Source organism: Sebastes fasciatus, chromosome 17 (genome assembly GCF_043250625.1).
Source record: "Sebastes fasciatus isolate fSebFas1 chromosome 17, fSebFas1.pri, whole genome shotgun sequence".
NCBI lineage: Eukaryota > Metazoa > Chordata > Actinopteri > Perciformes > Sebastidae > Sebastes > Sebastes fasciatus.
In genome coordinates, this window is record NC_133811.1 from 21,903,176 (window position 1) to 21,928,618 (window position 25,443).

The following is a 25,443-nucleotide window of genomic DNA, read 5'->3' on the forward strand; positions in this document are numbered from 1 at the left end:
CGCGCCTCTCGTCCAATGAGATTTCAGCACAGCCTGCGTATGTCCCGCCCCCTGAACCGAGGCTTGACCAATCAAGTAGAAGGCGCCTCTCGTCCAATGGGATTTCAGCACAGGCTACTTAGCTCCCGCCCCCTGAACCGAGAATTAACCAATCAGGTAGAAGGCATCTCTCGTCCAATGGGATTTCAGCACAGCCTCCTGAGCTCCCGCCCCCTGAACCGACTCTGGACCAATCAGGTAAGAGAGTGTGATGTCAAGAGCTTGATTGACGCACGCAGGTGAAAGTAGCAGGTGATGAGCTGCACAGATCCTTCCCTCTGGTTTATAATAATACAGCTTCATGTGTGAACCTAACCCCTCAAGATGCATGCGTGTACACATATATATATATACTCAGAAGGGGGAGAGGCTATAGCAGGACCAGCTGCACACTGACACGTCTGCAGAGTTATATTTGCACTGTGGTATTTACCAGACTGGACAAACCCTTCTACTCAGGTTGCTCCAGTGTGCACATCGATTTCATCATCTGGCTCTCTTTTTCTTTAAAATTAGAGTCTGTTAACTGTTTTGTCTGTGATAAGCACGTTTAAGTTAACACCTTTATATATCTGAAATCAGAATCCAAACACATATTAAAGAGAATTGGAATCTGTGGTTATTATTATTATTATATATATATATTATTATTATTTATTTTATATTTAGATTGCAGTGGTGAAAGGAAGACTCAAATCCTTTACTTCAGTAAAATAATGGTGAAAATACCACAGTGTAAACCTACCCCAAAATGAAAAAGTAAAAGTATGGCCTCTCATAGTATTGATTTATTATGATGTATAAGCATAATTTAAATTTTTGCATCTGGTCAAGGTGGTTTAATCTTTAATCTAAAATGACCATATTTTGTACGTGACGTCTGGAAACAATATGCAAATTAACTAGTAACTGTCAAATAAATGTAGTTTTGTAGGAGGTCTTTTGTTCCAGCAGCGGTCAGATTTTTTAATGAACATTTTTAGATATGGCCTAGATCCATGGTATCTCTCAGCTGTTGATTATGTCTCAAAGGGCTTCTTATGATGTTATTTATTTATTGGTGTATTGTAAATACTGTGTTTTTGTTGTTTGTTTGTTGTTGTCTTACTTGGTGGCAATCAAATTTCCCCATGGGGATCAATAAAGCTGTCTATCTTTAATAAAAAAGTACAATACTTCCTTAAGAAATGTAGTCTGTATCTGGATTAATAAAAGCCAGCAGCAAAAAGGAACATTTTAAGCATTGATTTAAAAGAACTCAGAGTTGGAGCAGTCCTGCAGTTTTCTGGGAGCTTGTTCCAAATATTTGGTGCATAAAAACTGAACGCTGCTTCTGCATGTTTAGTTCTGACTCTGGGGACACTAAGCAGACCTGATCCAGATGAACTGAGAGGTCTGGATGGTTCAGAACATAGCAGAAGATCAGAAATGTATTTTGGCCCTAAACCATTTAGTGCTTTGTAAACCAGCAGGAGTATTTTGAAATCAATTCTCTGAGAGACCGGGGGCCAGTGTAGAGACCTCAGCACTGGACTGATATGATCCACTCTCTTGGTCTTAGTGAGGACTCTAGCAGCAGCAGCAGGTGCTGAATCAGATGCAGCTGTCTGATCGATGTTTTAGGAAGACTAGTAAAGACGCCGTAACAGTCGTCAAGTCGGCTGAAGATAAATGCATGAACTAGTTTTTCCAAATCCTGCTGAGACATCAGTTCTCTAATTCTTGCTATATTCTTCAGGTGATAGAAGGCTGTCTTTGTAATTGTCTTAATATGGCTGTCGTATGAAATGTGATATATAAATAAAATTTGATTGATTAATTGAATAGATCAATAAAAGAACTAGCTGCTAGTGTAGTGTAGCTGCTCTGAAAGTATCATGTCACCCTTTCTGTCTCTTTGCTTAATACATAAAACAGTGGCAAAATCATGTATGTATTAAGAGAGTTAGAACTAAGAACTTATTGTTCTTATAATACATCCATAGTAGAAAAAGACACTGGGAATCTACACATGATAACAACAATAATAATAATAATAATAATAATACATTTATTTATATAGCACTTCTCAAAACAGATGTTACAAAGTGCTTCACAAGACAATAAAAGCAGATAAATAAAGTAAAATATATGGTAACTGTTAAAAAAGAACATCAGACAATAAAAGCAGATAGAGTAAAACAAATATGGTAACTGCTAAAACATATCAATAATAATAGAAGTGGTAAAATGGTAGGACAAGCTGATAAAAACAAATATACAGTATATATACATAAATGTGTATAAATGTACACATGCGTCCAGAACAAAACAGTGGAAATATCTGTGTCACTGTTATGTAATGGCATTAAATCAAGCACTGGCATTACATCCTATATACCACTTTTACATCCTATATACCACTTTATTGCTGACTGCACATATGTATATATTATATTACATTTATTTATTTATTGTACATACTACATTTATTTATTGACGGACTGCACACACTGTGTTCACCCATTCACTCTGTATCTTTTTTTATATCTCTATTATTGTCTTTAGAATTTTTGTATACCTTTACCTCTCCTGTGATTCACTCTGTTTGCTGATGTTGCTGCTTTGACACCTGAATTTCCCTCCGGGGATTAATAAAGGTTCATCTTATCTTATCTTATTATCTTAAAGCATATCATGTTTGAATTGTGTTGCATACTTTTTTTTTTTTTTTTTTAGGGTTCTCTTTTTAATAAAAACATTTTTTTAAAAATATATTTTATTAAACAAATTCAAATTTACAAACAACATGGCTCATAGATCATTGCATTCAAGTAAAAAGGACAAGGTGCATACAGAATAACAACAAATAGAATATGTAAAATTATACATGAAAATAAGAGATGAAAATAATAATAAATTAAATTAAGGGCTAGGGCTGTACATGTAATTCGTATTCTTCTATTATACTAAGAAGTTTCAATGCATTTTTTGTTTTGCATACTTTCCTTGCAGGAAGTTATTATGTACTATGTTTTTTTCCTCTTCTATGCTGACCAATCAGAAGTCCCTGTAGCGATTACATAGATTTCCAGCGACAGACAGAACTGACCAATGGGATGAGAGCTCTCCGGATAGATTGACCAATAGGATGAGAGCTCTCCGGATGGATTGACCAATAGGATGAGAGGAGGTCTATTTGAACGGAGCAAAGCGGGCTAGCAAACATTCGAGAGGGAAACAAAGAGGGTGAACGTGTCTCTACTGTTGGACAAGAAAACCTGGATTTATTGACTTTTTTCTCATCAGTTTACTTTGGCAGTCATATAAGGTACCTTTTGAAACCCAGTTGGTTGCGTCACACAACAGCAAAAACATAGTTTTGACGTTTACGTAAGTTGTCAAGACAACGCTTGTTCTCGGCTAACTTGTTAGCTTGACCGTTAGCCACACGAAGTACAACTTGCTGTCACGTTGTCCACTCAAATATTCGTCTAATTTGCCTCATTTCTGAGTGTGATTGATGTCTAATGTTAAACAAATCTCTCTCCAGCAGGTCTCCGTCATCATGTCTAACAAACAGATTTACTACTCTGATAAATATGACGATGAAAAGTACGAGTACAGGTGTGTATGGCTCATGTTTATCCACCTTTTTAATGTCACTTTGTCAGCATATCAACGCTGTTATGTTTTATAATGATTTTAGCAACGTGGCATTGCACAGAAACAGTTATGTTTTTATGCACCAAATATTTGATTCAAGCTCCCATGCATAATATAAGATCATTATCTGGTTTAATAAAAGGCAGCAGCAGCAAACAGGAACGTTTTAACCTTTGATTTAAATGAACTCAGAGTTGTAGCAGTCCTGCAGGTTTCTGGGAGCTTGTTCCAGATATTTGGTGCATAAAAACATAACTGTTTCTGTGCAGTGCCACGTTGCTAAAATCGTTGTAAAAGCTCCAACTCTGAGTTCTTTTAAATCAAAGCTTCAAACTTTCCTGTTTGCTGCTGCCTTTTATTAAACCAGATAATGATCTTATACTGCACTAGAGCTTTTACTCTTGTGTGTTACTCTATTTTAGCTTCTATCCTAGCTTTTATTTTTAGCTTGTTTTTATTTTCTAATCTTTAATGTTTTTATAACTGTTTTAATTATGTCTTAATGTTCTTTTGCACTTTGCCTCAATGTTCTTGAATGTTTATGTAAAGCACTTTGAGTTGCCCTGTTGCTGAAATGTGCTATACAAATAAAGCTGCCTTGCCTTGTAACACGATACGGCATAATAGTGTTCATCTGGTGCATTAATCTTATGTTAATATTTCCTACAGGCATGTAATGCTACCCAAAGACATTGCAAAGCGGGTACCCAGGACTCATTTGATGTCAGAGACCGAGTGGAGGAACCTGGGGGTCCAGCAGAGCCAAGGATGGGTTCATTACATGATTCACCAGCCAGGTATTTAATGTTGTGTCTAGGGATAACGGTCTTCCAACAAGTTAACAAAGCAGTCATAACTCTGTGTCTTTCTGATTATTAATGTTTCCTTGGTTCCCCTCTATTATCATGCCAATAATTTACTTGCATGATGTGGGGCCACTGGATGGAAAAAATAGCCTTTGAAACCTGTAGCTGTAGATGTTCAAGTATTGAATAGGCTTCACAAAAGTACAGTGCCATAATAAATGAATTGATTATGTTTAACTGAATAATAGGGGGTCTATGGCCTCATTAAAGAAACTGAAATCCTATCCTATCTTATCTCAGTTTAGGATAACATTTAGGGGTTTTGGTATTTAAAAAACATGTTTCCTAACTGCATTTAGGACAAAATCCTCTTATCTTAGGATAGATATTTATCTGTCACAGAACCCATCTTAACTTAGGGATTTCCCAAATCAGGGATCCTAAATTAGGAAGGAATATACCCTGTCCTAAATTCAAAATAACTGCGCACAACGGCTGCAGCACTGTTTGGTCTGTATGACAATGAAGCTGGGGAACAACATGGACACTGAACTATAATGATTGAAAGGCTACTCAAGCTGTAAGATGACGCTTTAAGTTTCCCGGACCGGATGTGTTGATGGGTATATATCAACTGCCAAGACAATTAATTTTGAATTTGATTGACGTGTTACGTCCGGCTCTGGAGAGGCCTACCAGGAGGTATGGAGCTGTACCTGGCTTGCTAGCCAGTGACAAGTGAGAGCCGTTGATAGTATGGCTTGTCCATCTCAAGTAGCTAACCGGTACATTCAAATCAACGATGCAGGCATGACGGGACGAGTGCTGATTGAAGAATCAAATTTACAGTTAGGATTTCTAAAGACAAGATGAGACAGGAGGTCTGATGATAGGACGCAGTCATGAGGTTTGGATTTGCTTCTGTAATAGGAAGATAGGATTTTTTTTGTTGTTGTAGCAGTTAGGATATTTTTCTGTAATGAGAACCCCGATCTAGATAACAATGTTGACATTCATCAAAAGAACAGCACTGTTTATAATGCCTATAGATATTTGGGAGTGAAATATGTATGAAACCTCTGTGCCAGACATTATTTGACTGCAGGGCGCTCTAACTCTATGAGCAACAGTTCTGTTTTACAGTTCTGTGCAAAATCTATATTTACAAAATTGTGATCACAAGCTGAAACTAACCAGGCACATGACACAATGTTGAGGACTGCTATGTTGCTAATTTGCATATAACTGAACTGGTCCACTGCAGTTTTTAGTTGATTGAAAGTTGAAGCCCCCGTATCTTGTGTTTTGTTGGCCCTCTTTTCTTCAGCTAGTACAATTGCCACCTAATCTTGATGTCTTTCAGGCAGAAGATGAGAGGGTTAGATGTTGAAACGGGTTTAGTTGTACCTTTTTTGAAGAGTTTGTACAGAGTAGTGTTGAATGTTTCCCCGAGCATATGGACGGCGAGCGTCAAACCCAGCCGCACCCTTCATTCAAAAATAACAGAATAGGACTCACAAGAGTCAAGTTTCCCCAGTTAAGAATCAAAGGCTTCAAATTAAAGCAGCAGTGGGTTGAACTGGAGCAAACATGATTAATGTTATTTTTATAAAATGGTCACTATATCCTTGCAGTAATGCATGAGACAGGTAATCTGAGAAAACAATCATGTGCCTCTGTGTCCTTCGGTGCTCCTAATGGCATCTGCAAGATTTCACATACCGGAAGAAAACAACCAATCAGAGCCGAGCTGGAGCCTTGCCGTCTCTGAGCAGCTGTCTGCCATCCAGCTGCCGTCTATGAGAGCCGGCTGTCAATCATTCGCAAAGTCCGATCAAACGGTCAAACTAGGCAGCGCTGATCAAATATGAGTCAATATTCTGTTACTGAAATGCCTATTTCTCTCCTCAAATGTTTTCAGAAACATCTTTTTTTTTACGGTTTAGCTGTAAAATGAGAAAGATGGTGACCCGGCAGCCATGTTGAGATCAGTTGAGGAAATACCAAGCACCTCCCACAAGCCGGAGCAAACTATCATTTTACAGCTAAACAGCACACTACAAGATGTTTCTGAAAACATTTTACACCAGAAATGGGCATTACAGTAACAGAATATTGATTAATATTTGATCAGCGTAGTTAGTTGTGCCTAGTTTGATCAGAGATGGCGAGTGATTGACAGCTGCCTCCGTTGACTGAACAACCAATAGGAATCTTCTGATATGACCGGTGATTGGCCAGATTGGCTAGATTTTTTTTAAAGCCTTAAAACAGAGCCATGAGGAGGTGCAGGAGTCTAGTGATCTCTCAGAACACTCGAATACAATATGCTGAAAGGTTATTATGGAATTTATGCCCAATGATGCCAAAAATATTCTGCCTACTGCCACTTTAAGTATCGTTATCTCTGCTTATATATTTACCTCGTTCTTTCCTCTTTCAGAGCCACACATCTTGCTGTTCCGGCGCCCTCTGACCTGCCAAAAGGCATAAGGGAGAGAATCTCCGGGTCCTTTTTTGAAGATCGAGTCCTACCTGCCACAGATCAACTCATCAAACTAGGGATCATGCTGTCAGATTAACAAACTCTGGTGTGGTAGGTGACTTGGGCTGATCATGTCGGACCTGGAGAAGGACTATCGCATGTATGAACAGTGGTTATGGAATGAAGAAAAAAAAAATCATCACCCTTCTCTTAGGGAAAAGACTTCTTCATGTGTTTAACAGCAGCGACACGCCGTCTGCCAGAAAACCTTGAAATCAGCTTAGTCTTTTTTGACTTAAATCTGTCCAACATGCTGAACCTGCTTGGATATTCCAGCTTTTTTAGAACGATTGTTATAAGATGTGGAGAGTGAAACTTGATCAAACCTTTTTGAGTGATTCTGACAGAATGAATTCTGGGTCAAGCTCGGGTCACAAGCCAGACACAATCCTACATTTAAAGTTTGACTCTGAAACATCAGTGCGGTTTTGAAGTGACATGTTGCTGCTTGGTTTAAATGACACTGTAAATTGGCATTTAACACTGTTTTTTTTTGTCATGTGCCTGAAAAGCCGCAACGATGAGAGTCTCTTAGAAACTAGTTTTTTGATCCCTTTTATCCATAAGAGCATATTATATTAGTTTTGGCCTACTTTAAATCAAATAACGTTGATGGCTCTGCTTGTACCAGTCAGCTGCTCAGTATTTATGAATGTGTTGCCCTTTCTGAAATAAATGTAAGCTTTTTAAATCTTTACTTTGGCAGTATTTGGGGTTTACAACTACTGTACGATTACACAGAGCCACCTGACACATGAACATACTTGTGACAATGAAATAAATGGCAAACGCTACCCTAAAAATGCTCTTATAGAATAAATGTGGATCACTGAATGAGATGTTGGAAAGCCATTTATTTCAGATTGTGGTATTGAATACTATTGCATCAAGGCACTTGTTATCATCTTCATACTCGCACCCACTCTGACATGTTTGTGTTTACTGTCTATTCCTCGTTACTACCACACACTGAGCTGCTCTGCTGTCACCGAGGCTCAACATTTTGCCTTGAATAATTGTTCTTTGAACGTGTGCCTTTTTGTAAGGTTTGCTTTTGTTCAGTTTCTCTTTGACAATTATTTTTTTTTATAATTACATGTGTAGGCGTGGAGCTGTTCCACCTTTCATAATTATTAAAAAGAATAGATGCAATCAAATCAAAGTTATGATGGATTTAAACTTTGATGAAATGAAATCTGTGTTGAATGATGTGCAGGGTCGTCTTGAAGGAACACTAGGATGTTGGATTACTGTTGACAGTGTGGGATTGATAATGCCCCATTTTTGTATTGAAACATTATGTGGCTGCATCAAAATGAAACTGTTTGCCATGTTTTTACTCTATTATAACACCTATTTGTCAGTACTAGAAAATATACCCCCCAAAACTTTTTCTTTTCTTTTTCAAACTTAAAACGTTTGTATCCATCATGTAGTTGTTGGTGCAAACACAAATCCCCCAGACAGCAGCATGGAATTCTTGAATACACCTCACTATGATTCCTGTCTGTCAACTGTAAAATAAAAGGAAAATGCCACAAAATTGCATTTATGAAATGTGACCTGCATGTTGGAATCATCCGTATTACTGCACTATATCCTCACAGCCTGTTTTTAAAAGCAAACTACGGGTCACACTAACAAAACACGTCTCATGAGCTACATGATGCACCCACACGGGACAAAGTAAGATGATCATTAATGAATTGATGTTTAATCACATATGCCAATAACACATGTCATCTGATGCCTTTATTTTTTGTTCACTGCAAATGTGTATACAATATACCAGGAGTTCTCAAACGTTTTGGGGCCAGGAACCCCTTACTGGGGAGAACATTTTCCAAGGACCCCGTCATAATCGTGACACAGATTAAGCATATTCTTACTATTTGTACTCTTAGATGCCAGTAGAAGAACTACCCATGGAAGAACTATTTGTTTTCAAATTGCTTCACAGTGATACAGAAACACATTTCAATTTGAATCATGTTAAGATGAGAGAATTCTTTATTAGTCCCACAGCAGGGACATTTGCAATTGTTATTGAATGTTAATACCACTTATATACCTTTTAAACAGAGGGGCATTTTATTCAAATTGCATTTGAACTAAACTTGGCAGCATTAATAGCCTACATTTCGAGTAACTGATCTAAAAAGCTTTCAGAAAATGAACAGAGGCAAGACCAGTAGATCTTTAAAGTGCTTCAACTCAAAATAATTAACTTATTGCTGTGTGTCACAATCATATCAGAGTTTTTTATTGGCCCAAAGCTAACATGGGTGGGAGTATTGGACACAATATGCTTGTTTTATTAGTGCAAATGGTTCCCATCTGTAGATGTGCACTTTTTAAGGATACAACACAATTTTATAATTTATAGCTGATTATTTCGTGGACCCCACTTTGAGAATCACTGAAATATAACATTGAATTTAATGATAGTCTGAAGGAGGCTCTTTCACATGGGCACAGAAAACTCAAACAATTTTTTAAAATGTTTATTTCAACACTGCTTTATGCTTGCTTTAGAGAGCTGGCGATGTGTAACCTCCAGTACGTGATCATTCTATATGTACCATCACTTTGGCTCGACTAGACTGAGTTGGTACCAATCATTGATGATGCCGTTCAGAGAAAATAAAACTGCTGACTGAAGAGTTATAGCTGTTTACAACACCAAATCTTTGTAGTTCATGCCGCTTTTTTATTTTGACACTGATATGCTGCTCTCCTGTGACCCCAGACAGCCTCATAACTCAATATGCGTGCTACTGGAGTCGAATCTGTGCTGTAACATCACCATGTGTATGATAATCAGGTGTTGGGAGCTCATCACCTCACCTGTCCTGGTGTAATGTAATGAGCCATGCTGGGATAAAGCTGTGATCTGATGATATCTGCCAGACAGACAGCACACTTCATGGATGTGTGATATTATGGTACACAGTTGGTGTTCATCCAGCGATACTGCATCTGTTGTCTGGCGCTGTGACCAGACTCCTGTTTTTCTTATTAGCTGCCTGTAATATTGCCAATCTACCAATCCCAGTGTCTCCCATTCCATGTGTAATATGGGTCTCATCTACCGGTAAATGCCTGTGAGCTTAATGGACAAAATGTTTTACTGAATGGGCCGGTCGTTACGACGGCGTACACGCATAAAGGGAGAGGAGGGCGCAGCATCTGCCGCACATTTAAAAGTTAGACTTGGTGTAAACGACTGGTGGCTTATTGCTCTACAGAGGTTTTAATGAACCGGCAATAACAAAAACACAGTTTCAGAGGCGTTTTAAACAGGATTCAGCTCTTTGTAAATGAAGTTTTGTTCTCTATGATGTAAGGTTGTATAGCCACATGTCATTTATTTAACTGTGCAAGTTATCTATGAACTAACTTCCGCTGCAACAGTATCTCCATTATCAATTAATATTCTCATTATGTTCTCGATTAATCATTTGGTGTATGAAATGACACATTAACATTTTTAAATGTCTCGACCAGCAGACCAAAACTCAAAGATTTTCAGTTTGCTAGCATATAAGACTAAGAGCACTTGCAGACATTCACATTTGAGAAGCTGGAACCACAGAATACTTGGCATTTTTGCTTAAGAAATTATTGACAGAAAATTGGAAAGCAACAATTGATTAATCGACTACTTGTTTAGTTCACATTAAAGCATTTAATGTAGTTCCATCATGTTGCTTCAGCAGTAGCACCTCCAGCTTAGACAACACTGGAAACTGAAACACTGATCTTCACACTGGAGGAGGCTATTAAGAGAGGAAAGGTGATACTCTACTCAGTTCATTATATAAGAGTGAAGGTCCCAGTGTCACACTGTGCATTCCAATACCCATACTACCATACTATTTAGTATCCCGGAAAAAGATTTAGTATGTCTTAATTAGGGCTGTCAAAGATAGGGCAATAATAACGCACATATTCATTCTAAATAACGCTCCAAACTTAGGCTACATTTTGGTGAGGAAAAACTGGCATGGCCATTTTCAAAGGGGTCCCTTGACCTCTGACCTCAAGATATGTGAATGTATATGGGTTCTATGAGTACCCACGAGTCTCCCCTTTACAGACATGCCCACTTTATGATAATCACATGCAGTTTTGGGGCAAGTCATAGTCAAGTCAGCACACTGACACACTGACAGCTGTTGTTGCCTGTTGGGCTGCAGTTTGCCATGTTATGATTTGAGCATATTTTTTTATGCTAAATGCAGTACCTGTGAGGGTTTCTGGACAATATTTATCATAGTTTTGTGTTAATTGATTTCCAATAATAATAAATATATACATATATTTGCATAAAGCAAGCATATCTACCCACCCACATGTTGATAAGAGTATTAAATACTTGACAAATCTCCCTTTAAGGTACATTTTGAACAGATAAAAAATGTGTGATTAATTTGCGATTGATTAATTAATCAAGATAACTATGGACAATCATGCGAGTAATCGCGATTAAATATTTTAATCAATTGACAGCCCTAGTCTCAATTCAGTGTGCCATAAATATCAGTATGTCCTACTACATCCTTTCACATTTTGCAGTATGCAAGCCAGCATTCTTTACTGGCTATTGTGACCCACAATCCTCTGGGATATATGAGCAAGTGGGTCAAAGTTCAAGGCGCAATGTTATGAAGTAGTATGACCCAATTGTATGCCTACTGCATGCAACAGTACATACTTTGTAAGGGCAGCTGCAGTATGTACTAAAAGTAAAAAGAAAAGTATGTGATCTAAAACGTAGCCACAGTGTCTTATGGGCTTCTGAATTCCCAGCAGCACCATGTTACTTTTTTTTTTACATTACACCAAATCATTTGGGTGCAATGTATGGGAGAGCATACTATTAAAACCTTAGGATTATGGTGCTCCTTATCTTCAAAACCATCTTGAAGTCTAATAATGTAATAAATCCATGAAAAATCTTCATAATACATCAGGGTAGAGCAATCCAAAATGTGTTTCTAAAGGGTAAATGTCTTATTCAGTAATCCGTCTTTGAAAGCTGTCTGCTTTTTGTGGTCATGGAAATATGTAAATCAAAGAAAACTTCCAGTTGCCTTAGGCTGAATGTGTCTAGAGACTAATAATCAAAGTGAGACCAAATATAATCCGTTCAATGCAAAAAAGGAAATTCCTCATTCAAATATATTAAAGGATATCAAAAACATAGAGCACGTAGAAATGCTCTGCTCTGCTGTGAAACGCCACTATGTTCACGTTTCACAATCTGGACTGTGGAGGGCAGTACAGCCCAACTAGGAAAAAGGAGGAGATCACCTACATTCATTCAAGTGGCTTTTTGCATATAGGCTGCATGGAACAGAAAATGTAAACACAATGTTTATGACTCAGGGTGAATCTGCACTTTCTCTTTGTCTACATCACATTTGTAAAACCGTTTCTATAATGTGACGTTGCTCTGATCTAACAAAAGCACATCGGTTAGTCTGTGTTGTCCCACATGCACACAGACCAACGGTGGTTGCAAACACAGTCAGACACCGCGGGTAGTAACCACACAACTTTGGAAGTCAGGGGAAAATGGAGAAAAAGAACATGTTTTGTGAATCACAGGGAGATTTCTGACAATTTCTGGAAAAATGTTGCCGAGGTAATCACCGGGCTGTGATGACGGTCAGCAATCTGAGCCTCCTGCTGAGATCCGGAGATGTGTGGTGGGCAGAATAAGATGTTTGACGCCTCAAGGTGGAAAAAAAAAGCTTGAGCGTCTGCCAAGATGAATCATGCTGGAAATGGTTTTCCTGTTGGAATCTTAAAGGTAGATGATAACCTAAATCTGTAGCTGTATTTACAGAACAGCTAGGTGCAGCAAAATGACGAATCAGTTCATCAGGCCGATGACCTATAATTGAAAATCTGTATTATTCACTTAGAGTATTAGTACTAATATTACTGGGCTCATTTTCAAAGAAAGGTTTTAATGGTGTTCAGAGGATGTTTCACTCTGAACAAAAAACCTAGGGGACAATCACTGCAACTAATGGAATTATTTCTATTATCGATTAAGCTTCAGATTATTGTCTCAAATAATTAATTGTGTGACATTTTCACTATTTTCTGACATTTTATAAACCAATTACAATCTTGAGGTAATCGTGTGTGTTGTCAATTCAAATCAGACAAAGAAAAACAGCAAATGATTGCATCTGAGAAGGTGGAACTAGTTGATATTTGGTATGTATGCTCGAAAAATGACTTAAAATTAATAAATATAATTGAATTAACACAAATCAATCCCTTTGAGTGTGCATACGCTGGTCACAACCAGCATTGCTTAATTTCAAAACGTCATTATGCCTGATCACGAAACATTTCTCTTTTAATGATTTTTTTCTATCAGGTTATGCAAATGAACAACCTAAAGATTGCTTAATGTCTTTACTAAGAAAAGACACAAAGGCTCAGAAGGATATCTTGCTCTCTGGAGCCTCTGTGGATCTTAACATTTTTGCTTAATGACTTGTCATTTTTCTTCCCTGTCAAAAATCTGTCCGTGTTGTTTTTCACACGTTGTTCTGCTGTCTGAGTAAATAACTTGAATCTTGATGGCATTGCAGCATCGGAACACTCTTCTTTGGTTTTTCCCACCTGGTCAAGCTGGTGTGTCAGCGGCATGGATGTTTAAAGAGAACGGTCAGCGGCCGCAGGAGGGCAGAACTCCATGTGTCCAAGGCCTATGGAAAGGAGGCTATGTCACGCGTCATCATGACAGACATCTGTTAAACATATCTTGTGTGGTTGATAATAAAAATGATTATAATAATGAAGGTAATCTATATATAACACTTATCAAAATGAGTGCTCATTACGTGCTTTACAAGGCGGACATAAAAATAATAAAGGATAGAATCCAATACCAGATACGCGCACATTTCCACATATATTTACAAACAAATATAAATAAATCCTAATGTGGGTAAAGTTAACCCATATTGTGTTGGTGGTACAAACTGGGTCATCTTTTAACCCAGTGATTTTTAATTTGCTAATTTAACATCCCCTGAAAATCCAGTCATTACTGTCCTCCAGTGGTTTAACTTCTCCCCTTGCTGCAGTGATGTACAGGTATACTCCAGGACTCTGTGACATTATACAGTATATTCTCTTCATACACAATAATATTTACTATCTTCTTTGACTCTTGTTGTAAATGTAGTCTCGTAAATACTTCTCCATACGATTTTCAGGGCATTAATATAGCAGCAAACAACTATTAGCTGTGTCAAGATATAGAGGAGTAATGTCTACCTGAGCAGAGAATGAAGTCACTCCCTCTGTGTGTGTTGTAATCTGAGCTTCTCTGTGCTTTGTTGACATAGCCGGGCCGGCTGTGCATACTCTCCCTCCCTTCATGGCTGCTACAACGCACTAACTGTTGGCTAACACAAGTAGCTAGCTACTGCTCGATTTAAAAAAAGGAAAACTTTTTTTTATATTTTGATCTCCTTCTTGCCTCTCAAAAATAGGAGGAGGATCAGCCTCTTCTGCAGTGTGCACAAAAAACCCTGAGAACTAATATTATTGTAAGTTCAGGGTTTGAACACGAATCCCAGATCTTACATTATGAACGCTTATACAGCATGACAAAATTATCCAGATAAAGATTCATGGTTTGGTTCGGTTCTATTTTGGTATTGGGAATTAACATTGTACCTCCATTCAATAAAGAAAACTTCCAAAAGAGCTCCGAAGTGTTATTAAGTTTAGCCAGGTATATGAATAATTTAAAGGGAAATGAAAAGCGGTGAGAGGAAAGTGTGATTGAGGATAACGGGGCTGTGAAGATGGGCTCAGTTAAGGAACCAGAGGAGAGAAACGACGGAGGGGGATTTTACACTGAAAGAAGGAGGTGAGACATAAAGCGACAGAGCCAAACAGGGCAAAAGGCAACTCTTTACAGGAGCAGGTAGGGGTGAGATGTGAATGGAAAGGAAATACAAAGAGGGAGAGTCTGAGAGAGAAAGACATTGGGGAAGAGAGAAGAGCGAAAGAAGGTCAGACAGGGAGATGGAAAGTGCTCTGGCGAGAAGGGGTATTTATGTCTGGGTGTCGTCGGCTCAGCGGGACGCCTTCTAAAAGGAAGTTTAATACAGAGTGCGAGAGGAGAGAGAGCTGCTGTTTGAAAGACGGCTGATGGAACAAAGAGCCCAAAATTGCTCCATTAGACTGTCCAGAGAATCATATCCTAAAAATGAATTTTAGAACAGCACAGAATAATTTATAAGACTAATCTATCAAAGTATACAAAAAATGGAAATTCATTCTAAGGTTAATATTCTGTGAAACAACAAACTGTCTGTGATAAATTAATCTTTGAATAATACATTTCACAAAATGTATAATTTAGTTAATGTAATTTAGTGATTTGCCTCAGACTGATACCGTCAGGGAAAATGAAAATATGAAATGATCTCCCACCGCCTAAGACACATGACATGAGACCTTGAGGCCAGAAGGGCAATTCTGGCGAAAATGAGTGTCATATATTAAATTAAAGCTCCTGGTGGGATCTGTCCAGAGGCAAAGGCACGCTGCTGAGAACATTATAAGAGACAAAAACTTCCTTCAAGTCTTAATACAATAATATGAAAAATCCCCACTGTGAGATTCATACATTACATGTTTTTTCCCCTCAAAATGAAAGTAAAATCAGAGAACGTCGCTCACTTTGACAGCTGGTTGGTTCCCCTGCAAAGTTTTACATAACTTAGTCACAAGTTGCTTTAACTTTTTCAAAGGGGCCTTAAATACTGTGTAACTTTGCTCCACTATAATGTTGTTCAGATATTCAAAACAAATTATGATGTCCTCATACATTATTAAAACTCATGTCCAAATATCACATAGGATAAGACAAGTTTCAATAAATATAATGACAAAATATTGTATCCAACTATTTCACATCAGCATAATGAATACATTTGTAATCTATAGTACCCGATTCAAGTGTTGGCCAAATTCCAACCCTACTCTTTGGCTGAATTGCCATTTAAGATAAAGAAATAATCATCAATTCAGTCTAACAGTTCCAATTTTAAGGAGAATTAGTGCTGCAAGGCTAAATGAGGACATAAATTAAACTTCCAAGGAGCCGTGTTTAACACCACATTAATGTTGTTGAACCGTGGCCATAAAGGGTAGTAAAAAAAGAAATGTGTGATAGTGATAACAGCAAAGTCAATGACATTCTGTGCAGTCATATATTTTCTAAGGTTTTCCTGGTATCTCAAGTCGTTCTACATTTAATCTGAAACAACATAGAATCCTGGTATGGCCGCTTTTCCGAACCAAACTTCACCACTTTTAACAGCAAGCTGTTTCACGCTAATTGAAATAGCGGGCTTTATCTTATCTCTCCTCCAGCTGAGCGGAGAATTGCTCTGCGACCTGCAAAAGACGAGGTATCGTTCCTAAACGACAGCCTTCATTAGTCAAGTTTGCATTGTGTGATGTTGCACTGTATATATTCAGTGCAACATCACACAATGCAAACTTGACTAATGAAGGCTGTCGTTTAGGAACGATACCTCGTCTTTGCATCAAACCTGCCAAAGGCCAATATTTCTCACCACAGTTATTGTCTTAAAGTTAAAAATATTGAGTTCCCACTGAATTTTACTCCTGTCAAGATGTTAATGTGGTAAAGCAGGGGTCGTTGAAATCTGACAGAAGACTAGTGTTAGCCTGACGTATCAACATATTATCGCGTGCTAAACAATGTTGATAAAACCAGAGAAAGACAGCGTTACTTTGTGCAATTCTACTCTGAACGTAAGAGAAGGAAGAGGAAAAAAGACAAATATGGAGTTGAAGATTCAGACATTATGGTCTGTCTGTTCTTCAACGTTCAGTTTTATTTAGAGCTACAACGATTAATCGATTAGGTGTCAACTATCAAATTAATCGACAACTATTTTAATAATCGATTCATCAGTTTGAGTAATTTCTTAAGAAAGAAAATAAAAATTCTCTGATTCCAGCTTCTTAAATGTGAATATTTTCTGGTTTCTTTACTCCTCTATGACAGTGAACTGAATATCTATTGAGTTGTGGACAAAACAAGACATTTGAGGACGTCATCTTGGGATTTGAGAAACACTGATTGACATTTTTCATTTCATTTCATGTTTTGACATTTTGGAGACCAAACCCCTAATTGATTAATCGAGAAAATAATCAACACACTAATCAACAATGAAAATAATCATTAGTTGCAGTCCTGATTTTATGTAGCAGTACAGTCTCAGTCAAGACAACAATTAACCACAACATGTAAGATACTACTCCAATAACATTAAAACAAACTCACTGCAGTTTACAGCAGATCTTTTCACAGCAGCCATGTGGGAAATTGGACCATGGAACTGCTCAAACTGCAGCTAACCAAAATTCTGAGAGTCAGATGATTGGTCGTTCAGGTCATCAATCAGGGGTCATGACCCCCGTCAAACTGCTAAAATGCTCTTCAAACAACAACCAGATACTAAAATTAGTCGAGGGCGACCAAGTTGTTGTTGAATCTGGCTTAATCCGTACAGTGCCTGGCCGGCTTAACGTGGCATTTTGAATACACTGCAATAATAGCTTGCCTCCTGTGTATGTAGGCAGTAGTAGCGTTATAAAATGCAGAATTTAACTGCGCAACAGCTGCTAGCATAGACAACAAGGCTGATGTCCTTTGTTTTCTTCCAAAAAAGGTTAATGTGATGGGGCGCGACAAATCAGGGTAGGACACGTCATGACTGATAAGACCCAATCACGACGCGAACGTGGGTGTCTGTGTCATCGTTTTCAAAGGTCTCCGTTTCTGTCCGTCCAGACTAAGATGCAACACCGGAGTTTTAAAACTAAAATGTGTCCCCGTTTTAGTTTTCAAACGTCTCCGTTCAACAAGCAGGAGTTCCACCAAGATCTCAAAATGAGTTAATCCACTTAAGAGCAATTGAAACCTACTGCGAGAGGTTAGAGCTTGAACCTTAAGCTCTAACTCATCCACCTCCACCAATCAGTCCTGTTGATAAAAGGCTCTTCTAATGGAGTCAGACGGTCAGCATTGATCTGGTCTGAGGAGCGACTCTGGCACCTCCTGGTGATACAGATTTCAAGACGTTTGATCCCAGGCACATTTCCGGTCAGCTGTATTGATCTGACCTTGCCGACTGTGCTCATTGGACTTTATGGCAATATATGTGTAAGAGTCGTTCGATGAGTTGGACCCATTGAAAAGGATATTGAGATTGGCAGCGGGAGTTATTTTATGAGATGGCCTGTTGGGATTGCTCGCGGCACACCGAGCCGTACAGCAGGAAAATCTGTAACGTCTGTCGATATGAGCAGCAGGGGTCAAGCCACCTGTCCTTACAGTATTATGCTGCCCTGTAAACACACGACACGGCGTTGCTTTCAGGGTCTCTTAGTTTCCGCTCCATCATTCCCCCCGGAGGTGGCTTTAAAGCTGACAGAAATTATTATCCAACCATATTTTTGGATTACATCCCCAGACTCTATTCAAAGGGAATAAGGCTCAAAATGAAATCAGCCTTAAACACTGTGGCACCGCCTCATGTATTTTCAAGAGCTCTTTTGTGAGAAGTAGGTTATAAATCAATTTTAGAATTGACCGAGCGCTTTATCTTGATTTTCAACCTTGGCACATCCTTCAGGGGTCTTTTAAACATTAGTATATTTCTTGCGCCGGCGAGTGGCGGTCGAAACGTCTGACTGCTCTCTTTATGTAGTACAAGGCGACTCAATCCGGGCTGATTCAATGTCTCACTATAAATGAGGCATATTAAACTGCACCTGTTGATGGGAGGTTGGAAGCAAAGGGAGTGTGCGTGCGACTGTGCGCGTGCGAGGAGTATCGATCCGGCTGGTGGAGAGCTGGGGAGGACTTCCACATGGCCTTGATGTGTGAGATGCCGTCTGGACCTGGAGACTGCACTATTGATCAGCATGTCGAGTCTTAAGTAGCCTCTCCATTCAGACCCCTCGACGGCAACACACTTCCAAAATGACAGTAATCAATGGAAATGGCTAAATGACCCCACACAACTCAAACGTTATGAATTGCCACGGCAACGTGGATTCATCTTTGCGGATTATGGAGCACTGTCCGATTTATTGACCACTCGTGAGGCCACTTATCCTCCCTCAGGATAGACATTGTGTCAAATAGAGCTTTGTGTTTATGAACTATACTCCCAGCGTGTTTACTTCTCTTCCCTTGCCGCCGCAAAAGACCCTCTTTGCATGATAGATAGGCAATATATGAGCCATTTCCCCCCTTTTCACTCCTCACTGCTTGTAATCCAAACACATTTGAGTGTGATGGTTGTCAAATGGTAGCGGGTAATCAGACACAGACAAAAATGAATAATGCATCGCAATATGTCTGGCTATCATTGTGTTGATTATTGTCAGGACGAGCCGGAGCAGTGTTTTCAAAATGAAAAGACATTCAGCGGCACAGCTCTAGTTCTATATACATCGTCAGTCTCTCTCTACAGTTAGAATATACTGCAGCACAATACCACAAAGTTATATAAAGCCAGAACTGCAATTGTCAGTTCCTTCCCCATATATCGTGAGCTCAAGAGGCGAGAAGCCAGTCAAGTCGTTCATCACTTCACTTTGCCCCAGTAGTGTAGACACATTGACAAACAGTATAACGCAGACAATTGAGATTGATACAACCGTAGAGAAAGCTCCGGACATAACAAAGAAGACCACAACAGCAACACTGTCTTCTCACGAAAAGCTCACACACAACAACCGTTACGGACAACCGGGCTCAAGTGATCAAGAGGCAGTGGAAAAAAACAGAATATGCAGGCTGAAAAAGTGAAATGCCGATCCGGAGGTGCAAATGATCTGTCATTAGACACAGCAGAAATGGCAGATGGGTGTAAAAAATGTGCAAATTTTGCAACAATTTCTCCTTTTTTTCCGATTCGTACTACGACGTAGGATCGTGCAAGCGGCGTGGTGATTTGTTCAGGAGGAGGACATCTCACATCAGCGAGAGTGACAAAGACAAGAGAGTGAAAGTGTGAGAAGCTAATTGTAAAAATTGACAGCAGCATTTAGCCACTGTTAAACCGCAAAACTAAAAAGGTGGCATGCTGCAGAAAGGGTGCTTTATTGAGTTGTTAGCCATTAGAGAGTCCAATGTTGTACTATTAGCGGCATATCTTGGAATTAAAGTGAATTGAACTCCACGACTGAGAGCTGCAGTGTTATTAAAACCATAGGGAAGAATGGGCATGTATGATAAAGTGGCATCAATGTCCACGGCGTGCATGTAAAACTATAATCTTTTCTGACAGGAGTCTGGCGTTTCGGGCGCCGCTATTGCAATTTTTTTCAGAGCGTTACGTGATGACAAGCCCCTCTCCATTTTTATCTCAGCCTTAATGCTTTTAGCCCCACTTTCTGAATTAGCTGTCAGCCACTGTGGTCTTCCTTCTCAATGCTTCTTTGGAGCTCAAATGACTGAATTAGGCTCTACCTTTAAAGATAATTGCTTAATTGGGGTCTTTTCATATGCTGTCGGTAGCTGAGGACCTGAGAAAGGCTCTGATAACTCTGTAATTATGCGGCTACAGCAGATATGCGCATTTGCGGGAAGAGCTGTGAAGAATGAGCTGACAGCCTCGTGCTCTCTGTGCGTCCACTCTCCTTCTGTGAGATACAGCTAAAATTGCAGGGCCTCTTTTCATACAAATACATCTGTATTCGTGTGTGTGTGTGTGCGTCTGTATTGTCAGGGCTTATGACTGTATCTCAGTATATGAATGAGACGTCAAAGTATGTCTGAATCCGGCAAGGCTGCAGGTATGTGTGGGTAAAAATCTCTTGCCTCTGCTTTCATTCCCGCTGCACTGTCACTGTCTCCTATTTGAAAGGTTGAAGAACACTATTACGTGGTACATCTTCTTCCTTCTGGTACAGCTCTTATACAAATAGTGTCAGATGAAGTCTATTTGCGCAAGATGTTTTGGGGAGGAACATCACATACATGGCAGCGGATTTTTTTTTTCTTCCAAAGGCTCTCCTGTCAATATGAGTTTGCCCGTAGAGAGCAGGAGAGATGTAGCGTGGTGGGGCTGAGAGGTGAATACAGTTATGGTCTGAGGTGAATAACAGGAGGGTGTCAGAGGAAGAAGTGGGAGCCAGAGCGGGAAGAAGGGAGGGAGGATAAGAGGCGAGGAGGACCGGAGCCACCACGGGAAAAGGAGGAGGAAGAGGTGTGGGGGGGAGATTAGTTTTGCTCCGGTAACGACAGATCATAAAAAACACAAAGGGGAGGAAAGAGGAGAAGAAAAAGAGAGAAGGGGGGAGGATTAGTGCCACTTCAGGAATGACAGAACATGGGGGAGTGAGAGGACGGGGAGTGGGATGGGAAGATGGGAGGAATCCTGGGAGTTTAGTTAGGATTAGTTTTGCTTCAGGGACCGGGGATTGAATGAGGGAGAGGGAGTTGGGTGATCTGGGTGGCGTCAGGGAAACAAAACCTCTTATCAATCAATTGTTGACAAAGTGAGACCCAGAACAATCTCTCTCTCTACCTCTCACCCTGCCCCCCCCCCCCCCCCCCCCCCAGCCCTCTGGGATGGGTATATTTACTGGACGTCACTGGCAGCACACTTTTATAACTAATGATGCAGTGGTGAATAAAAGTGTTCCTCACTGCAGTCAGTGATCGTATGAGATCATATCTTCAAAAATACCACTATTTTTTTCTTTTTTTTAATAATATATTTTCATGTGTCCTAAATACCAATGGTACCTATAAAAGTTTTAGCCATGCTAGCAGCATGCAAACATTAGCATTTACCTCAAAGACCTACTTTCCTCAGTACAGTCTCACAGAGCTCCTGGCTGGCTGTAGACTCTTGAGGCCTTTGTACACCAAGTTCAAGTATTTTTCGTCAGAAATTGTCGCATGTTTAAACACAAATACGACCTCACGTTTACTCATCCACTCCGAAATATTAGTTTGTCATTAACGTTTTCGGAACATGTTTGATTTTCTGTGTTTTTCCACATTCGTCAAAAGGCAAAAGAGGATTGTTTGACCACTCAAAGCCACTGTCTTTGCAAACGTCATCACCCAAAATAGCGTCTGATAAACTTATTCACGTCTCCCAGCACAAAGCAATTAACGATAAAGAAATAGAAGAATACAGAGATGCGTAATTTAAAGATAGATTGTGGCAGGTGAATGCAGAACAGCTTGGAATCAGGGATGATCACAAACAAAGGATCTAGGAAAGATAAGACAGCAGTGATTGTGCTCTAGGCAGCTAAACAATAGCTTTTGCCAATGCCATTAGACCCATTTGGGACTAGCGCTATCCATCGCACCTACGTCATTAATTCAGTTCTGTTTAGTACTGTGAATTTTTGCAACTAATAGCCTAATAAAATGCTTTTAAAAGGTTTTAGTCTTGTTGGCTTGTGAACCTTAAAAACAAGGCAAAGTTAACTTGCAACCCTTTGTCAAAGGTTACCCCTTTTTTTAAGAGCTATGAGAACTTACAAGTTCCAATCTCGAAGATCTCCATTTCGTTCTCTTTGGCGGCATGATAAATGGTAAATTGCAGCTGTGTGTTTGGATCTCACTTCCCAGAGATCCAAACAGTGTTGCCTGTGTGAAGTCAAATTTGTTACTGTTGCATTGGATTTGCACTTGTTTTTTAAGTTTCATCATCTGTAGTCATAGCTCTGCCTACCCTCTCTAGCGGACCAGTCACTGCTTGGTGATGTAAAACGTGTCAATAACTGTTCGCCGCTTGCGATTTTTCTCGGGAATGTCGCCACAGACGCTCAGTTTGTAATACTGCTTAATGCAAGGGCTTTCATCAGTGGCCGATACGCTGAATAGATTGATTGTGACATAACAGATGTTTATTCAAATGAAAATCTTTAGAGAGATTGTTACTTTAGAGGAAAGAGTTTAGCTTTTATCTTCTCAGATTGTTATTTTGAATAAATGAAATGGCAAAACTATCCAGTATTTCACAAGAAAATAGCAAAGATAAGAGAAATATCCGATAACACATTTTATTCCGCAGATATCTTCTTTTTTTGTTCCACTGCCGCTGGTGTACATTAATTTAGTGTCTGCTCGTGAAACAGTTGGTAAACAGAGTGTGACCGACCAGAAGATGGAACACGTCGTCACCTCATCAGCGGATTCAAATTCCTCTTGTTTCCTGGAGGTAGTCCATCCCTAAAAATCACGACTAATTACCTCCATCAGTCCAAAACAAGAAATTAGTTTGCCGCGCATGAATCAGAATGAGCATCTACAGCTGTTCCTTTTTCTCGGTTGGCAGGAATCTCTCGCTGCTCCTATTTTGCCTTGGAAATGAAAGATTCGCTTGTGAGATATTTTTTTCCCTTTTATTGAGGCCATCAGCGGAGCCTTTAACACAGAAATAGTGCTCACCAGGGTGTTGTTTCCTGTGATGGAGGGTATGGAGATTATGCAATAACAAAACATTTGTGTTGTCTGAAGTTTTCTTCAAAGTTGTGTGGATATAAGACGAAAAAACTGAGATAACAAGAGAGATCGCTAACTAGCTCTCTGGTTATTGGAGACTTTGCATTGCAGCCAAAAAAAAAGAACAAATAGCTGTGCTTCTTTGACTAATCAAGTTTTTTGGATGAAACCCATTAAGTGAAAATGGCAATGACAGATGTCTTCTGTGTTTCTATGCCAAAATTTATAGCAAGAACTGACTGACATGTTGCCAAGCCAGGTGAATGTTTCTATGAAGCGGCACAGTGTATATTTTCCTCATGCTGCGCCCTGACAGGAAGTGATGGGGGAAAAAAGAAAAAAGGGAGACTGAGAAAGAAAGCAGTACAGCGGGTAACTATGACTGGCCCATTAACGGGACTGGTTGTCAGTGTCAGCGGGCTCAGCTGCGGACAGTGGGCAACAGTAGTTGCGGAGGAACATTGTTAAAAAGGAGCAGCACTGTCAGATCTGGACATTCTCCTAAAGCGTACACGGCCGAGGTCACAGGGCGAGTGGTTAACACCAGCAGAAGAGAATAACAAGTCCGGTGCTTTGTACAGATTGACTCTGAAGACTGTCCCAATGTGAATATCAAACCTCCACCGTGACAAATAGGCAAAGAGGCCGAGGGATGAAGAGCCAGACGAGGGCTGTGAAAAGAGGTGGAGCAGGAGCGAAATGATGGAAAGAGGTTGCTGGGAGGGGAAGAGGAGGGGTGAGAGAGCAAGAGGATGTGAGGCAGATGGAGAGAGGTGACAGGGCAGGGAGGGAGAGAGAAAGAAAGAGATGGAAGGTTTGTGTTTAATTAGCAGCCCTGGAGAGTGTCTTGGTTGAGCCAAGAAGGAACATGGGATGTTCTCTAATTGGCCCTGCTCTGTGGAGAGGGAGGGAAGGAGGAAAGGAGGGAGAGAGAGGAGACAGACGCAACGCGGGAGGAGAAGAAAAGGAGGAGGAATGACTGGACTTTTGTCTGCTTGGCTGCATGTTTATACGATCAAGCTGTTGTGTATTTGCCCGTAGAGATATGAAACCTTAGTTACTGTACTCATTACATCTTATTTAAAGGGAACTGTGTGTAACATTTCAGGGGATCTATTGGCAGAAACGGATGTTTTCATTAACGTGTAATCACCAGAAACTAACAGTCATTGTGTTTTTGTTAGCTTAGAATGAGCCCTTCACATCTACATGGGGAGCGGGTCCTGTTTACGGGGTCCACCATGTTTCTACAGTAGCCCAGACAGGACAAACCAAACACTGAAGCTCTAGAGAGAGACTTTTGCGTTTTTATGTTACCTCAAAGCTACCGTAGTTCTCCGCTTGTGAAACTGCAGTAATGTGAGCGGCAGAGTGCAAAACCGTGGCACCACCAGCTGCTGCCTGAATTTCGTTGCTCGTAGTGTTATTGTGGTAAGGACGGCCTCTGAGCGAGGTGAAAGGTGTTACCACGGTTTTGAACTCGGCAGCTCACGTTAGGGAGGAGTGAGTGGAGGGATTCTCAGTTGGTTGCAACCTTGGATGAGATGTTCATCAATTACATAGGAGTGTAATGTTAGAGTGTCCACTATAGACTGTATATAAGAAGTGGACGTAGGCACCATGACGTCACCCATTGGTTTGTGGACTGCCGTTTTGAAGCCTCGAGTTCAGCATTTTGGCCGTCGCCATCTCGTTTTTTTGCGGTTGTCATCATGGATATTTGCAATCAGAAGGGACATGAGAGGGTGGAGCTATGCACAACCCAATGCTGAATAAGGTTATAATTAATGAAGTGAAAGGGACTGTGAAAGGGTTAAAGTTATACAACGAAACATGGA

General features: G+C 39.8%; 1 protein-coding gene across 3 annotated transcripts; it reads left to right on the top strand.

Annotated features, from left to right (window-relative positions):
• Positions 1-3,189: 3,189 nt before the first annotated feature.
• LOC141754508 (cyclin-dependent kinases regulatory subunit 1) lies at positions 3,190-8,597 on the top strand. 3 transcript variants are annotated; one of them, XM_074613599.1, is made up of 4 exons: positions 3,190-3,349; positions 3,572-3,645; positions 4,354-4,481; positions 6,934-8,597. In XM_074613599.1, exons 2-4 carry the CDS (start codon positions 3,587-3,589, stop codon positions 6,981-6,983), a joined length of 237 nt encoding a protein of 78 aa, XP_074469700.1. In that variant the 5' UTR covers positions 3,190-3,349; positions 3,572-3,586; the 3' UTR covers positions 6,984-8,597. The 3 variants fall into 3 exon arrangements, with proteins under 3 accessions (XP_074469700.1, XP_074469701.1, XP_074469702.1); XM_074613600.1 differs by having other exon boundaries at positions 3,197-3,349; positions 3,575-3,645; XM_074613601.1 differs by lacking the exon at positions 3,190-3,349 and adding an exon at positions 3,389-3,411 and having other exon boundaries at positions 3,575-3,645.
• The last annotated feature ends 16,846 nt before the right edge of the window (positions 8,598-25,443 follow it).